General features: G+C 40.9%; 1 protein-coding gene and 1 long non-coding RNA gene across 3 annotated transcripts in view; one reads left to right on the forward strand and one right to left on the reverse strand.

Annotated features, from left to right (window-relative positions):
- LOC307041372 (uncharacterized protein) overlaps positions 1-15,918 on the forward strand; it is a 43,191-nt gene extending 27,273 nt beyond the window's left edge. The window contains exons 1-2 of one of the 2 annotated variants that reach the window (XM_079684732.1): positions 10,333-10,443; positions 10,711-15,918. In XM_079684732.1, coding sequence (XP_079540858.1) covers positions 10,859-13,693 — 2,835 coding nt within the window. In that variant the 5' untranslated portion in view covers positions 10,333-10,443; positions 10,711-10,858 and the 3' untranslated portion in view covers positions 13,694-15,918. Of the gene's footprint in view, positions 1-10,332; positions 10,444-10,710 lie in introns of those variants that run through there. The other variant, XM_079684733.1, reaches the window with a different exon arrangement.
- LOC307038538 overlaps positions 1-16,568 on the reverse strand; it is a 295,724-nt gene that overhangs the window by 267,754 nt on the left and 11,402 nt on the right. The window lies entirely within an intron of this gene.

The following is a 16,568-nucleotide window of genomic DNA, read 5'->3' on the forward strand; positions in this document are numbered from 1 at the left end:
ACTTTCTGCCATATCAATCTGATCCAATTCATTATCGCACAATTTAGCAAACATCTCCCAATTTGCTTTAGAAAAAGTCCATCTCATGATACCGTCTAGCTCAACCACATGATTTATATCAAACTTGATTATAATCGGAAGATGATCACTCCCAATACTGTTATTTGTCAATACTTCCCAACTGCTACCAGAAGCTAATTCACTTGTTACAAGAGTTAGGTCGATCGCAGACTCTGTTCCATCTCTAAAATTGATCCTTGTACCTTGCCCGTTATTTAAACAAACTAATTCCTTTGCCTCCATTAAGTCCTCCACCACCTGTCCGTTGTAATCTGTTGATCTCCCTCCCCACATTGTATTATGTGCATTAAAATCACCACACCATATTATTTCATTTCCTTGGCAAAGACTGTCTAATTCCTCTATTTTGAGTTTATTACATGGATTATAAAAATTCAGGACACTAATTTTCCTTTTATTAATCCAAACTTCTACACCCACTATTTCTAAATCATGACTGTTCTTAAAAGTTAGCTTACTATAAGACATGACTTCTCTGATAAAGATTGCACATCCCCCTCCCTGGCCATCATTTCTATCTTGTCTTATAGCAGTATATCCCCCAATTATGAAGTCCAAATGAGTCTTCAGCCATGTCTCTTGAATACAAATAACGTCTGGTTTTTCTTTTAACTGATATATATAGGTCTTGAATTATTTTCCATTTGCAATAAGGCTTCTAGCATTCCATTGCAGAATGAGAAAAACCATTCATCTACTCAATCTGTGAATCGTCATTATTGGTGGCTAGCATTTCATGTATCATTTCAACGGTTATATCCTTTATCCCCAAAAATTCACCTGCTGCCTCCACTATTGTCTTCAGTCTTGATCTCTTTTTTGTCTGTTGTAACGCAACATTCACCACTTTTCCAATAAAGGCCACAAACTTGTACTTATTAACCATCAATGCATCCTCTCCTATCACACACTTATGTGAACACTTTGTGGGGCTTTCCTTTGCCTGTGGGAGTTTGGGAAAATCTTTTGAAGAGAACATACTTGCTGCTACTTGGGATTTCCTAGCTATGTTTAGTGAAACCTTTTCTGTTGCTTCAGCATATGAGACTTTATTTTGCACTTTGTATCTCTGCACCTCCTTGGCCTTTTTCTGCACTTCACAGCCCTGATACGCAGCACTATGTTCCCCACCACAGTTACAACATTTCACCTTAGCACCTGCAGTACAACTACCATATTCATGTTCCCCCGCACATATTGGACACCTGGGCTTAGTTGCTTTGCACTTGTCTGCCACATGCCCAAACCTTTGGCACTTAAAGCACCGCAGAGGTTTAGGGATGAATTCTCTTACTGGAAAGCTCATGCAACCGATCATTATCTTCTGTTGCATTGTTTCTTCAAACTGAAGAAGAACAGACAAACTATCCACTATCTTACCTTGATACCTAGTAGGAAGACGCTTTACTACAGTCACTTTCCCCCCTTTAATTTCCTTCTTGAGTTCTTCTATGCCTATTTCTATGGGAACTCCACTGATAACTCCAAGTATTTTCCGATTTGCTCCAGGAACATGGCATTTAATTCGAACTTCATTCAGGGTCTTCATTTTCAGTAACTTTTCCTGTTGTCTTGCATTAACCAACTCAACCAACATCCGTCCTTTGCTCAGAAATCTTGCTTGTTTTATCGATCCAATTTCTTTGTGAATTGCTTTAGTCAGGGCCACTGGATGTAGCTTAGCTGCGGATTGCTCACCAAACTCCACAATCACTTTCCACTCTTCATTCTCAATCCTTTTCTTTACTTTCTTCAATTCATTCTGTGAATCAGATTCACTAAGACTGTCACTTGACATGTCTATCTTCTTTCTTGAAGTCTTTTTCCTTACTTCATTCCATCCTCCTTCAGATGCACTTTCCATATCCTCCTCTCCAGGACTCAAAGAAGCCATTCCACCAGCTGCTCTCAATCTCGCACTCACTTCAACGTTCACTCCTATCTCCGTCTACTCAGTCTCAGCACGTGTGTCCGCTGCTCCAACCTTCTTCCAGCAACTCTCCAGCCTCACCATGTGACTCGGCAATCAAGAGACCTCTTCTCCTTCAGCTTCTCCTCTTAAAATCATCCCCAGCTGAATGTCATCAGGACACCTGGGGAAGGCGGAGCCAGGGGCGGATCAGGTGTACCTGCACAGAGAGACAGAGAAAAACACACCCAGCACGTAACAGTAGGCTATATCTTTCGTTTCATTTATTTAATAAGTTCATTTCAGGACAACTTTGGGAATTTTGTTTGTTTGTTATGAGTTTTAAATAGATTTTGAAAGTTGAGATAGAGAGAGAGAGAGAAGCAGCACTGTCTGCTTGGTTGGAATACTGTAGTATATGCAATTTAGGCCTATAAATTGTTTGTGTAATTAATGTGCCAGTGTGTTCATGGTTTTGAGTCTGTGTGTGTGTTGAGTGCAGCGTTGTCTGCTTTTTGCAGTACAAAAGTAGGATTAAGCATACATACCGGTAGTTTCTGTGAACCTGTCTGCCCGTTTTGTGACTGCACTGCGCGCGTGCGCACTTGTGTGGCATTGTTTGGACCTAATTGAAATAGCGCGTCCCCCCAGTAAAAAAATCCCCACTGCACCACTGATTCTCAGTAGGGAATGTGCATGTGTTTCACCTATGTGTGTGTGAGGGGGATTCTTGCTGTAACGGAAGTCATTGTAATGTAACGGAAGTCATTGTAATGAAACGGAAGTACCAAACTGCTCTGCAAGTGGTGTCTTTGCTAGCCCCGTTAGCCCCATTAGCTTCATTAGCTCCAGGCTGCTACTCTGACGTGTTTTTTCTGTTGATGCCTGGTGGAGTATTCTTCATTGAAATATCGCACTTATGGCTCTGCGCGTTCAAACAGACCGTCCATGAATGCAGTTTATTCGTTAAGTGAAATTCAAGCACTTTATTTCTTACTTGTCTTTTTATTCAGCTAATGAGCGAGACGAAGCTACGTCTGTGCTAACGATGCTATCCGTAGCATACAAGTTAAAACATAATAGAGAAGTGTAAAACATTAAGAAGGATTATACTGTAGAACAAAAGGCTCCTCTGTGAGGTTAGTAAAATTAGGTCATGGTTGTACATTAGTTAGTTTGCTAGTTAGGTATAACTGTATGCATTGTTATTGTTAATTTAGTGGGAATGCTGTTAACAGCATTCCAACTAACTGTTCTTCTACGGACGAAAAGTTTATTATTCCGCCGTTATTTTGGCCCTCTTCTCCTCCCGCATTGAACATCGCAGAAACTCCGTTCGAACATCAAAACGTTCAGCTCGGTCGGGAATCGATGACTATTACTTTTCTCATTCATAACTTTCATAATTCCAGAGATACATCCCATAATACATCACATTTTTAACATTGAAGTCAATGGAGAAAATCTTCAGACTTCAACAAATCTTCATGCAATTCAACTGCTAACTGTTAATTCATACTTTCACTCAGACACCTCATTCCAACTTTAAAATGTTACACATCTTTCTGACATTATTCATGTAAAACAACTTTTAAATCTGATTCTTACTTTTAGAGATCTCACCATATGCCGTTTCCATGGAAACGCATCCCTCGCCATAAAACATGATGTCACTATAACTCCTATGGAAATGTTCAAAAAGTGCTCAAACTTCACCTGTGTGCTAACAGTCCGGCCGTGAAGACATCTACGGGACAGTTTTGAGATTTCTTCAAATGCCGTTGCCATGGCAACACAATGCTCGCCATGAAACACGGTTTTCTCATAACTTTAGTGAAACTGCTGCAAACGCCCCAAAACTTCACAGGTTTGGTAACGATGCAGCCATCAACGCATCTAAGCGTAGTATGGGGTGTCGACAAATGCCGTTGCCATGGCGACAGATCATTCGCCATCAAGTTAGTTCAGAAGTTTGCAGTTCAAATATTCTGCTGCTTTTCCAAGCCTTTTTACTTATTTTCTTCTCTCATCACACATTCAAGCCCCCAGTGTTCATGTATCATTTCAATCTAAATTGTTGACTTTCTTCTTACACATTACATTTCAGCATAGCAGTTTAGCGTCAGATTTTAAGCATAAAGCATTCCCACTAGCAATTTCTTCAGGAATTGCATTCTCTAGTTTAAAATAGATATGCTCGACGATGCAGACAGCTAGCGTCACAGTAGTGTTTCAAGAGCAGAGTACTGTATGAAATTAACCTCACTATAAGATCTGTGTATCTGGAAAAATATGAATCTCACATTTCCAGTTGGTTCCAGAAATAACGTTAACGTAAATATTGCAATGTGGTTTGTTGAGCTGGAGTTGATTATATAATGTCATAGGTTTGATGTTTCTTGTCATTTCTGTTAGGAAAGGACATGCCTGAAGGACACAACTGCCTCACCGTTTTCTCAGAGGGGCAAGAAGAAAATGAAAAGCTGATATCAGATTAAAGGCCAATATAGGACATTCACTAAGAAACTACTATTTTATTGTGAACACAATTCAAACACGACCATCATTTGTTTGTGACAGCTGTGCCCAGTATGGGCTCACAGATGCAGTTAGGTGGTTTCTTCATCAGGCCTGGTCCTCCTCCATCAGGCCTGGTCCTCCTCCCAGAGAAAGACCTCTCCACCTCAGTCCTCTCCAGCCAAACCCACAGACAGGACATCCGTCACGCTGAGGTTTCTCCCAAAGTCTCTGCACGCTGTCTCAATTGATCCACACTGTGAATATGAGGGGGAAATGTGTGTCATAAATGCTTGAGACAATAAGAAATATGAAGTTAACTGTAAGGAATGGCTCATTCTTTTTTAAATAGGAAAAACTATTACTGTATTTCAATATCTCACGTCTGAAAGTTTTATTTAAAAGCAGAAGAGGCCCCAAAAATAAAGATTGGTATATCAATAAATGTAGTTTATGTATGTATGTTTAATTGTTTAAAGTAAAGTAGATAGAACAGGTACTTAAGAGTTTTAATACAGTCTGGTTGCGGAGGAGGCACACAGGTAAGAGCACTAACTAGCTACAATCACATGTAGCTAAGCTTGACTTGAATTTATTAAAAGTATAATTAAGTAACAGCAACAAATCATTAACAAAAATCATGCAAAAATTTGAATTTTTGCTGGGTCCACTGTTGAATTGACCACATATTCAACCCAGTCTCACTGCATTTCGTGTTCACCAACACGATTTTCCCCTTTTTTTCGTGTTACACAGCACAATTTTAAAAGCAATGTATTTCTATTGGTAGTCTCACAGCATTACGTGTTATAGGAAGACCGGAAGCTGTGTGGTTCATAAAAGCATGTTCTTACTCAATATTAAGCCACAATTATTGCTTTTATTTTAAAATCGTATAATTTCTGACTTTTATTGCCATCTGTGAGGAAAATAAATGGGGCTGAGAGCCTCAGGATACTGAAATCTGTATTTTTTAAATCTTTTTTTCCTTCTAATTTGTTATTCTTTTCAAAATAACACACTGTTATTTACTCACCAATAACACACAATTATCCTTGTTTTTATTTATTGGTTTGATTCCATAATCTCTGGCTTTTTTGGCGTCCATCAGGAACTGAACAGACGTAGGCATAGAGAGCCGCAGTGACGCGTCGTAAAACCCGGAAGTAAGTTAGCATTTTTAGCACTTCCGGTTCCTTCCTCAAAAAGCAATGCATTTTTTCCATAGGGTTTTGGAAAATAGCTCGAAATAAGGTCTGTGGTTGACACAAATTTAAGAGGTAATTGACGTTTTGTTCTACGACATTAAATACATCAGCAGTGACCCCACTGGGGATTTTTGAAGAGTTTACGTGTCTGAAAAACGATGGTTGTTACCGAATGGCTGAATAGGACGACAGAAATTGTCGAGGCCGTTGTACGTCATTACGCCGAACACGTAAACACTCCCGCTAAGTTTGTTTTCCCCTGTGTTCTGCTTAAAAGCAAGTACCTGCCTATCTTTAGTATCTGTATATCTATATCTGACCATTAGAATCTGTATTTTTGAAATTGTCGTTTTTAACACCGTAGTTTTACAAATTATAGAATAATTAATTACCAGTGTTTTCCAATTTTACTCGGCAGTTCGTTTCGTTGGCTAACGTTAGCTAAAGCTAGCGCTACTAGTTAGCTACGCAATGGTTTGTTGCTTTGCTCCGGGTTGCAGCCACAGGTCTTCGCATGAAACGTGCTTGTTCTATCGTTTCCCGGCCAATGTTTTCCAAAGGAGAGTCTGGATTCGTGCCATGAGGTAAGCTGACGTTACATTTTTGTCCATGTCACGGTGAAATGTAAATAATGGGTAGTGACTGTATCGCCGTTATAGAGATGGCGCTGCTGAAAAGACCGCAACACAAGTAAAGATAATGAATACATCCTATTAAAACCTGTGTGGCTTATATGATAAGTCTTATTAGTACAAGCAGCATAACGTTTCACCATGTAACTAAAGATTGTAGTCAGGGAAATCAGTTTGACATATTGAACTAATAACAAATCACCTCTGGCTGGCAGAGAACTCTGCTCCATAGCTTCTCTTGGACGTAAAATCACATGTACATTTTACATTTATATTCAATGTAATATTCCATCCCTCACATACTTTTGTATATATAATAACTTATATTTTGTTTTTCTTGTTATGCTGCTGCAACACAAACATTTCCCAAATTGGGATCAATACAGTAATATCTTATCTTAATTAATTAAGAAATATAACTATTATAATTGGTGTAGCAGCTGACACCTATTTTCAATATGGATTAATCTACCATTTATTTCTTTAGTTCAATTTTCATCTATAAAATAACAAAATAGTGAAAATGTTCACGAGACTTATCAAAGTGCAAGGTTATATCTTTAGATGTTTTGTTTTAGCCTATGTACTGTATGTCTTAATGCTCTTACAGTATATGTGACGGTGTGACTTCCATGAAACTATATTTTATATCTTCCCAACAGACGAGCTGACAGAAAACCTAACACTCTAACAACCACAACATTGCAAAGGCGAGTAAATGTAAATTAAAAACAATTCACAATTTTATTATTTCTTCTTCTTTCTTGCAGTGAGGTGAAGCTGACCTTGCACTTGGTGCCAGTAAGGATGTTCCTCACGCAGGCTGAATGTTTCTCCTTCCTTACTGACAAAGAAGCCCTTGATTTGCAATGCTTCACTAATTGTCATTTCCCTTGCTCCGTAGGGACACTTTACCTCAAGCACAGCGGAAGACCCTACCAGACCATCTGGAGATGCCCCCAACATTCCTGATTGGGAGAGCCACAAATCTGACTCATGGACCTGCATCTGAGTTGCATTGGTGAATGCCCTGACGCCCTCACATTCATTCATAGTCCCCCACTGTACAGACAAAACACCATCAAGGGCCTGTTGTTGCCTTAGCACCCTGGCAATAAAGGAAGCAGTCACACGCTTTGACCTCAGGACAGCTCCAAAGTTGCTGGCAGTCAACCTTCCTTTCCTGAACAAATGCCAGTTTGGGCTGGTTCGCTGACCAGTGGTAGCCACCTGAATTGCCCTCTGTTGCTCTTCAGACAATGCCATGCTTGCCACAATTGCCTCAGGTCCCTGATGCCCAACAGATTTGATCATTTCAGGAACAGTAAGTGTTTCCAAGCTGTAGTGTTCCTCTTCTGGCTCGGGGGAGAGAAGCCAAGAAATTCCTGAGAACCTGCCCCCGAGTCTGTTCCTCAGCCAGTCACGATCTTCGGAGGTAGGCTCTCTTGTCAGCGGGTTAAATTAGTTATTGGTTTCAACAGTCACATTAAAACAGTTACTAAATCAGCTTACTATCCCCTAAAGAACATATCTAGGATTAAAAGACTAAAGTCACAGCAGGATTTGGAAAAACGTGTCCATGCTTTTATCTTCAGTAGACTGGACTACTGCAATGGTGTCTTCACAGGTCTCACTAAAAAATCTATTAGAAAGCTGCAGCTGATTCAGAACACCGCTGCTCGAGTCCTCACTAACACTAAGAAAGTGGATCACATCACTCCTGTTCTGAAGTCTTTACACTGGCTTCCTGTGTGTCAAAGAATAGATTTCAAAATACTGCTGCTGTTTATAAAGCACTGAATGGTTTAGGACCAAAATGCATTTCTGACCTCCTGCTAAATGATGAACCATCCAGATCTCTCAGGTCTTCAGGGACTGGTCAGCTTTCTGTCCCCAGAGTCAGAACTAAACATGGTAAAGCAGCGTACAGTTATTATGCTCCAAATATCTGGAACAAACTCCCAGAAACCTGCAGGTCCGCTGCAACTTACTACTTTTAAATCCAGGCTGAAGACTTTTCTTTTTGTCGCTGCTCTTAATTGAACTATTAATATCTTAGACTGCACTGTAACTTTTATCCATGTATTTTTTCTTTTAATGTTTATTTTATTAGCTTTTCTTTTTAATGACTGATTTTAAATGCCATTTTCTTAATGTCTTTCATTTTTTGTAAAGCACTTTGAATTGCCTTGTGTTGAAAAGTGCTATATATATAAACTTGCCTTGCCTAATAAAGATTTCATGTGACACATAAAATTGATTTGTTGATGGGAATGAATGTGAATAAATTAACTCAGTCTTAAAAGGTTAACGGTACTCTTGCTATCACTACTCACCGACACTATAAACCTTGTCCCTCATGCTAGATATCAGACTGGTAATTGACACAGCCATGACTTCTAGTTAAATTCAGTGTGGCTAAAATGAAAAGCTTTGTTAAAATATGCAAGCAGGCGAAAGTCAAATTCAGCTTTATTGTCAACAATTCTACATGTGTTATACATCCAGAAATATCGAAATATCGTTTCCCACAGTGTGACATGTATACATAAAACAAAAAGGGCCTAGATAAACGTGGTATACATTAAACAAAACGGGCCTAGATAACCGGGGTATACAGTTTAAAATGTTAATATATTTAAAGTTTTCAAAGTGCAGTTTCAGTGCAAGTCAGTTGAAACGATCTTAAGTTGGCGTGACGTTGAAGTCGTGCGACCCTGCTGCTGTACTGGCTTGTAGTTCGTTTATAGCATAACGTTAGCATTTTGCTTCTGCCGACTAGATTTATTATTCAAAAATTATAAAAGTAGGGTTGACATGTGGATATTATCCGGCTGAACAAAACGTGATCCATCTCTTAAATATGTGTCAACCACAGATCTTATTTCGAGCTATTTTCCAAAATCCTATGGAGAAGTTGCATTGCGTTTTAGACGAAGGAACCGGAAGGAGTTTACTTCCGGGTTTAAGGATGCGTCACTGTGGCTCTCTATTTCGAGCGATTACCCAAGATCCTCAGCTATGGTTTAAGCTCGCTGATTGGATGTTTTAGCCGCAATGCATGCTGGGATTTGGTGTTTATATGATATGACATCGGAAAAACATTTTAAAACAATAAAATAATACTTAATTCCGAGTGTTCTTGCTTTTCTCTTTGAAAGTCATCACATAACGGCATTGTAATACACGGTTCGGCTGCATTACATATAACAGATCTGCCGTAGTTCTTTATTTATAGAGCCCTGATGAGAAGAGCTTTGGAAAAACTGGAAGAAATGCCGCCGAAACTGAATACTTGACGTGGATCATAAAACAATTAAACCACATCTTCAATTTCTCTTCACACAATACGTCTCCTCGCAGTATCAAAACTAATTCGGCTGACTTTTACATTTGATCTAGTTCATATATATATATTTATATTTACACCATAACGGTCCACAGCTGATATAAAAGGACTTGTAGTTTTTAAAGATATTACTGATTTTCTTTGAATAGAAGAATGTAAATACTGAGTCTGAAATAGTATAGCAATATGCTGTAAAATTATTTGAAAGCATGAATAAAACTACACATATTCAGATGTTGTACATACATAAGTGTCCTACACTAATAATACAAAGTTATTATGGCTGTTCGTACCTTGTGTGCACCGCCTAGTGCAGGGGTCTGCAACCTTTTTGACCAAAAGAGCCATTTTGCTCCTTTTTCCAAAACCTTTTTTTGTCTGGAGCCGCAAAACATATTTCATAGCTTGATAGCTAATAAAGTTGTATTTATTGTTATATCAGAAAAAAACTACAGTTTTTTTGCATTTATTAGGCTATTTGTAACTGCCTCTGTGTCAGTCAGCGCAGTATTTCTGAGTTATTTATTTTGGTAGGAACCAACGTTCTCTAAGGCGGAACCTTTGTTTTTATATCGCCTGTTTCCGTCAGGACATACTTTAGCGTAACACTCATCCGAAAAGTCCGCTGTTTTAGTACATGTTTTTCAGTGCTGATGCATCTGCAAAATAGCTCTTAGCATCAAGATAAACAATCGTACAGAGTAATACCAAGCTACACAATTTTCCTCATGCAATGCAGCTACTAAGGTATATTTTGCTGACGTTTTTTGTGTGTGTTTTCTGTTCTTGTTTGTATTAAATTGTTTTTATACAGCTAAGGGCTAACACATGTTGGGCTTAGTTAGATTGGTCTTTGTGTTTTGTTGAATTATATGTAACCAAAGTGTATTGTGTATACAGTAGCCTAATTGAAAGTGACGACATTACCAGGACAATGTTGGGATATTACTGTATGTTTTGTTATTATTTTGACTAGTGATTATTGTATTTGTGTATTATGTTTTTTGATTACAGTTTTCACGGTCTGGATGAACCAAATAAATCCTGCCAGTAAATTAAAAACTCGTTGCTGTCGTCTGTACTGAGGGAATTACAGTGAAAACTTAACTGCTCACGAAGACAGCACCAAAGAGCAGTGAATGACAACAGTAAGGCAAGTAAGATGTCCCGAAATGGCGAAGAGCACACAATTGCAGATGTACATTTCCCAGACATGGAGTCACACGCACCTGACAAGACAGAGTGTGTGCACGAGCACAGCTCAACCGTGCAGCCACAAGCGACTGAAGGCATCATAGTGGACAACCCCGCTTCCTCAGAAGAGCCACCATTAGGCCAAAGAGTCCGCAGAATGACGGAAAAGGGTCAAGAACAGCATGATGAGCAAGTAATAAAGGTTGCACATCGGTTCAGTGTGTGCTATGAGAAGTGGAAGGATGCCACTAAAGAAGCCAACCAAGCGCTGAGTGGAAAGTGCTCAGACGACCTGCTAGATGGACAAATTACTAAAGTACGCAATACCTCTAGGAGTCTAAATGACGTTTATGACGATTGGAAATGCCTTGAGGTTCCTGACCTTAACACACGTCGCAAAATTGACACCTGTGAAACAGTAACAAAGAAGATGGTTAAGGATGCAATGGACCTTATAGATGCAAGGGAGGAAGCTACAGCCCATAGGCATACTACAAGTCAAAGACATGAAGAACATCGAGTCATTGAAGAGGTAATGTCTGTAGCCTCAGGAAGGACAGGCATTAGCTCTCGCCACACTAAGTGCTCCTCTGCAAGCAGGAAGAGTGCAGCTGCTGAGGTTGCTGCCAACAAAGCCACCTTAGAAGTACAGCTGGAGCGAGAGCATTATATTAAAGAGCTTCAGAGACTGGAAGTTGAAGCCGCTCAGATAAAAGCCAAACAAGAGGCTGAAAATGCAGAGAGACAAAGAGTGCTAGAAGCCAAGCGCAGAGAACTAGATCGATTGGAGACTATTAAGAAGCTAAAGGCTGCCGAGGCACGACAGCAAGTATATGACCAGAGTATACATTCATGTCCGGCAACTAAGGGCGACGGCTCAGATGAAGAAATAAATTACCTTCTCCATCGTGGCTCTGTGAAGAAAGAAGAGGAAGTCAAGCCTCAAACTATCAATGATCTTCTCCATCGTGTCTCTGTGAAGAAAGAAGAAGAAGTCAAGCCTCAAACTAGCCCGCTGCGGCACCATTTTACACCACCAGCTGGAGCACAAGCAAGGCAAGAAAACAAATATGAAGATGGCACAACAGCTCTCGTCAAAGCGCTCGCAGAAGCCATCAGTGCGAGTCGCATTCCTCTACCTGAACCTACAGTGTTCAGTGGTGACCCACTCCGATTCAACGACTGGAAAGTGTCCTTTCAGACGCTCGTTGACAGGAAGAACATACCAGCTGAAGAGAAGATATATTATCTACGCAAGTATGTGGGTGGATCTGCTAAAAGGGCCATAGAGAGCTACTTTTTACTTGGCACAGAGCCAGCGTATTATGCAGCATGGGACATCCTAGAAGAGCGATACGGCAATCCATTCCTCATCGCCAAGGCCTTCAGAGAGAAGCTCGACGCGTGGCCCAAGATAAGCTCCAAAGGCAGTATGGAACTTCAAGAACTCGACGACTTCCTGCGCTGCTGTGAGGCAGCCATGTCTCAGATCAGAGGTCTTGAAATACTTAATGATTGCAACGAGAACCAGAAAATTCTCTCTAAACTCCCAGACTGGTTGACTTCAAGGTGGAATAGGAAAGTCATAAAAGCAGAAGAAGACACTCACATGTTCCCGAGCTTCAGCCAGTTTGTCAAGTTTCTCACACGTGAAGCTAAAATCGCTTGCAGCCCAATAACATCTCTTCATGCTCTTAAGCCAAGTGAAAGGATTCCAGACAAGAGTGTAAAGAGCGGAGGTCCTGGAGCAAAGGTGTTAGCAACCACCTCAGATGAGAAAGCCGTCGTCACAAGCTGTGTCTTCTGTGAGAAGGCAGGACACAGTCTACAAAGGTGTTACAAGTTTATGCAAGGGACAATCTTGGAGCGAATCAAGTTTGTTCAAGAAAATAAATTGTGTTTTGGCTGTCTCAATTTTGGCCACCGATCTAAAGATTGTAGAGAAAGAGACAGCTGCGACACCTGTGAGAGAAGACACCCAACTTGTCTTCATGACGATCGCACCAAGGAAGAAAGGATGTCTACAAGATCTGACAGAGCAAGGTACAGTGACAAAGACAAAGAAGAGTACAAAGAAAGGAAGAATGAACAGTCACAAGACCAGTCAGAGAGACCATCACGTGAGGCGACGGCACTTAGAGTCATCCAGAATGTTGGAGACACTCATACCTCCACAATAATTCCAGTGTGGGTGTCATCTACAAGTGTGCCAAGTCGTGAAGTTCTGGTGTACGCACTCCTTGATACACAAAGTGACACAACCTTTATCCTCGACGAGACAGCGAAGGCTCTCAATGCTAAGAGTGAACCAGTTCAGCTAAACCTCTCCACGTTGGCTTCAAGAAACACAATCGTGTCCTGTCGGAAGCTAGCTGGTCTACAAGTTAGAGGTTTTTATTCAGACAAGATAATCACTCTTCCAGTGACTTACTCAAGAGAGTTTATCCCTGCAAACAGAGACCATATTCCCACACCAGATACGGCGAAAGCATGGCCTCATCTTGAACACATTGCAGATGAGATCGCTCCTCAGCAAAGCTGTGATGTCGGCCTGTTAATTGGCTACAATTGTGCCCAAGCCCTCGTTCCAAGACAAGTGGTGCCTGGTGAGGAACACCAGCCGTTTGCACAGAAGACAGACTTGGGCTGGAGTGTAGTGGGATATGGCAACCCGTGTCTCAACTATGGAGATGCAATTGGAATAAGTCACCAAGTCATGGTGAAGCAAGTGATGCCAGGTCTACCGTCCTCTTCAGACCTCACAAAGGAAGTGCACTATGTCTGTAGGACACAGATCAAATAAGTTCTCTTACCTGCAGATGTCATCAAGATGCTGGAGTCTGACTTCGTTGAAAGAGCGTCGGAGACCAGCCCCATCTCTCAAGAAGATCTAAGGTTCCTGTCAAAAATGGAAAAGAGCATCAAGTTAAAGAGCGACGGTCATTACGAAATGCCGCTGCCATTCAAGAAAGAAAGACCTAACTTACCTGATAATAAGATCTGTGCTATCCATCGTCTCAGGTGCCTAGAAAGAAAGCTGAGAAGAAACGACCAGTACTACAAAGACTACAAGACCTTCATGGATGAGACCATAAGACGCGGAGATGCAGAAAAGGTCCCGGAGGAAGACATCCACAAAGCTCCAGCTTGGTACATTCCGCATCATGGGGTGTATCATCCACAAAAGCCTGGGAAGATACGCGTTGTCTTCGATTGCTCCGCCAAGTACCAAGGAACGTCCTTGAACGACCACCTCCTGACGGGTCCTGAGTTGACAAACACCTTGGTGGGAGTTCTGTATCGCTTCCGAAGAGGTCCTGTGGCAATCATGTGTGACATCGAACGCATGTTTCACCAGTTCCATGTTAAGGCAGAAGACCAAGATTACCTGCGGTTCCTTTGGTGGGACAATGGAGATCTCGAAAGCCAACCTTCCATCTATCGGATGAAGATCCACTTGTTTGGTGCAGCATCGTCACCTGGCTGTGCCAACTATGGGCTGAAGCATGTCGCTGCTGAAGGACAAGGAAACTTTAGTGACGACACCATAAAGTTCATTCAACGGAACTTCTACGTTGATGATGGATTGTCAAGTGTAGCATCTGAAGACCAAGCGATCCAACTGGTGAAAGAAGCAAGAGAGCTTTGCAGCACAGGCAAACTCCGGCTGCATAAGTTTATCTCTAACAGCAAGAAGGTCCTAGACACAATCCCAAAAGAAGAATGTGCTGCAGCTGCCAAAGACAAGGACATGGCACTGGGTGAACTGCACATGGAAAGAGCACTCGGTGTGCAGTGGTGCGTGGCTTCTGATTCATCCAGTTCAGAGCCCCTGACACCAAACCACATTTTGACCATGAAGTCCACGATACTCGCTCCACCTCCTAGGAAGTTCGTCAAGGAAGATCTATACCTACGCAAGAGATGGCGTCGAGTTCAATTCTTATCCAACCACTTCTGGACAAGATGGAAGAAGGAGTACCTCCTGAGCCTCCAACAGAGACAGAAGTGGACCAAAGATCGCAGGAATGCAAAGGTCGGCGATGTTGTACTCCTGCAAGATGATACTACACCACGTAACCAGTGGAGGATGGCAAAGGTTATCGAAGTGTACCCAGGAAAGGATGGGAAGGTGCGAAGACTCAAGTTGCTCATCAGCGACTCAACCCTTGATGAGAAAGGAAAGTGTATCTCCAAACCTGTCCACCTGGAAAGGCCCATCCATAAGACGGTGACGCTGATGGAAGCAGACTGAAGACTCCGGCCTCTCTCTTTCTTTTCCTCCCCTCTCTCTCTCTATCTGTCTCACTACAGGTGCAGTCATGGTGATCGTTCTCTGGGAAGCCAAGGACTGAAGTTTAGTTTTTTGTTTATCTTTTCTACGCAGTATGTTGTCTCTCAATAGTTGAAGAAAATCATATACATGTGATATGTTTTGGTGGGAGTGTAACTGCCTCTGTGTCAGTCAGCGCAGTATTTCTGAGTTATTTATGTTGGTAGGAACCAAAGTTCTCTAAGGCGGAACCTTTGTTTTTATATCGCCTGTTTCCGTCAGGACATACTTTAGCGTAACACTCATCCGAAAAGTCCGCTGATTTAGTACATGTTTTTCAGTGCTGATGCATCTGCAAAATAGCTCTTAGCATCAAGATAAACAATCGTACAGAGTAATACCAAGCTACACAATTTTCCTCATGCAATGCAGCTACTAAGGTATATTTTGCTGACGTTTTTTGTGTGTGTTTTCTGTTCTTGTTTGTATTAAATTGTTTTTATACAGCTAAGGGCTAACACATGTTGGGCTTAGTTAGATTGGTCTTTGTGTTTTGTTGAATTATATGTAACCAAAGTGTATTGTGTATACAGTAGCCTAATTGAAAGTGACGACATTACCAGGACAATGTTGGGATATTACTGTATGTTTTGTTATTATTTTGACTAGTGATTATTGTATTTGTGTATTATGTTTTTTGATTACAGTTTTCACGGTCTGGATGAACCAAATAAATCCTGCCAGTAAATTAAAAACTCGTTGCTGTCGTCTGTACTGAGGGAATTACACTATTTATTACGTTATATAAAACTGTTAACCTCTAATAAGAAACAAAGAACTCCTATAAGGAGAATTACAAATAATACACAGGCCTACTTTAAAATAAATTAAACACAGCACTTGGGGAGTGCTCTGCACATTTGAAGGGAAAAAAATATTATTAAAATGGGCCCACTTTGAAATAAGTAAAACATATAGCTGCACCCTAAAAATAGTTAAAGGTAGGGTAGGTAAGAATGGAGGAACCAGCTCGAGTGCGCTAGAATTTGAAAATACACAACCAGAAAAAATATGCCACTTTCTTACAGAGTCCCTCCTCCAACATACACAAACGCGCACATGACCAATGAGGGCACGAGATAAACGTGTGCACAGATGGAAGGCTGACAGGCAGGTAGGCCATCCAGTTATTTTAGCCGGGCCGGCTCAGATGATTGGTCGTGCTTTTTACAGCGCTACGGCTTCCAGAGATTAATGTTTGTATGTATTTATTGTCAAAGCATTTAATATATTCATTGCTATCGGGATGTTAAGAGCATTCCATGGAATATAACAAAAAGTGTTTTCTGAAATAAATTACATACCCCATTGAATTATGACTGAAGATCGTCAGCTGTCTTCCTCT

This window comes from Notothenia rossii (genome assembly GCF_949606895.1).
Source record: "Notothenia rossii genome assembly, chromosome: 5".
NCBI classification, from domain to species: Eukaryota; Metazoa; Chordata; class Actinopteri; order Perciformes; family Nototheniidae; genus Notothenia; species Notothenia rossii.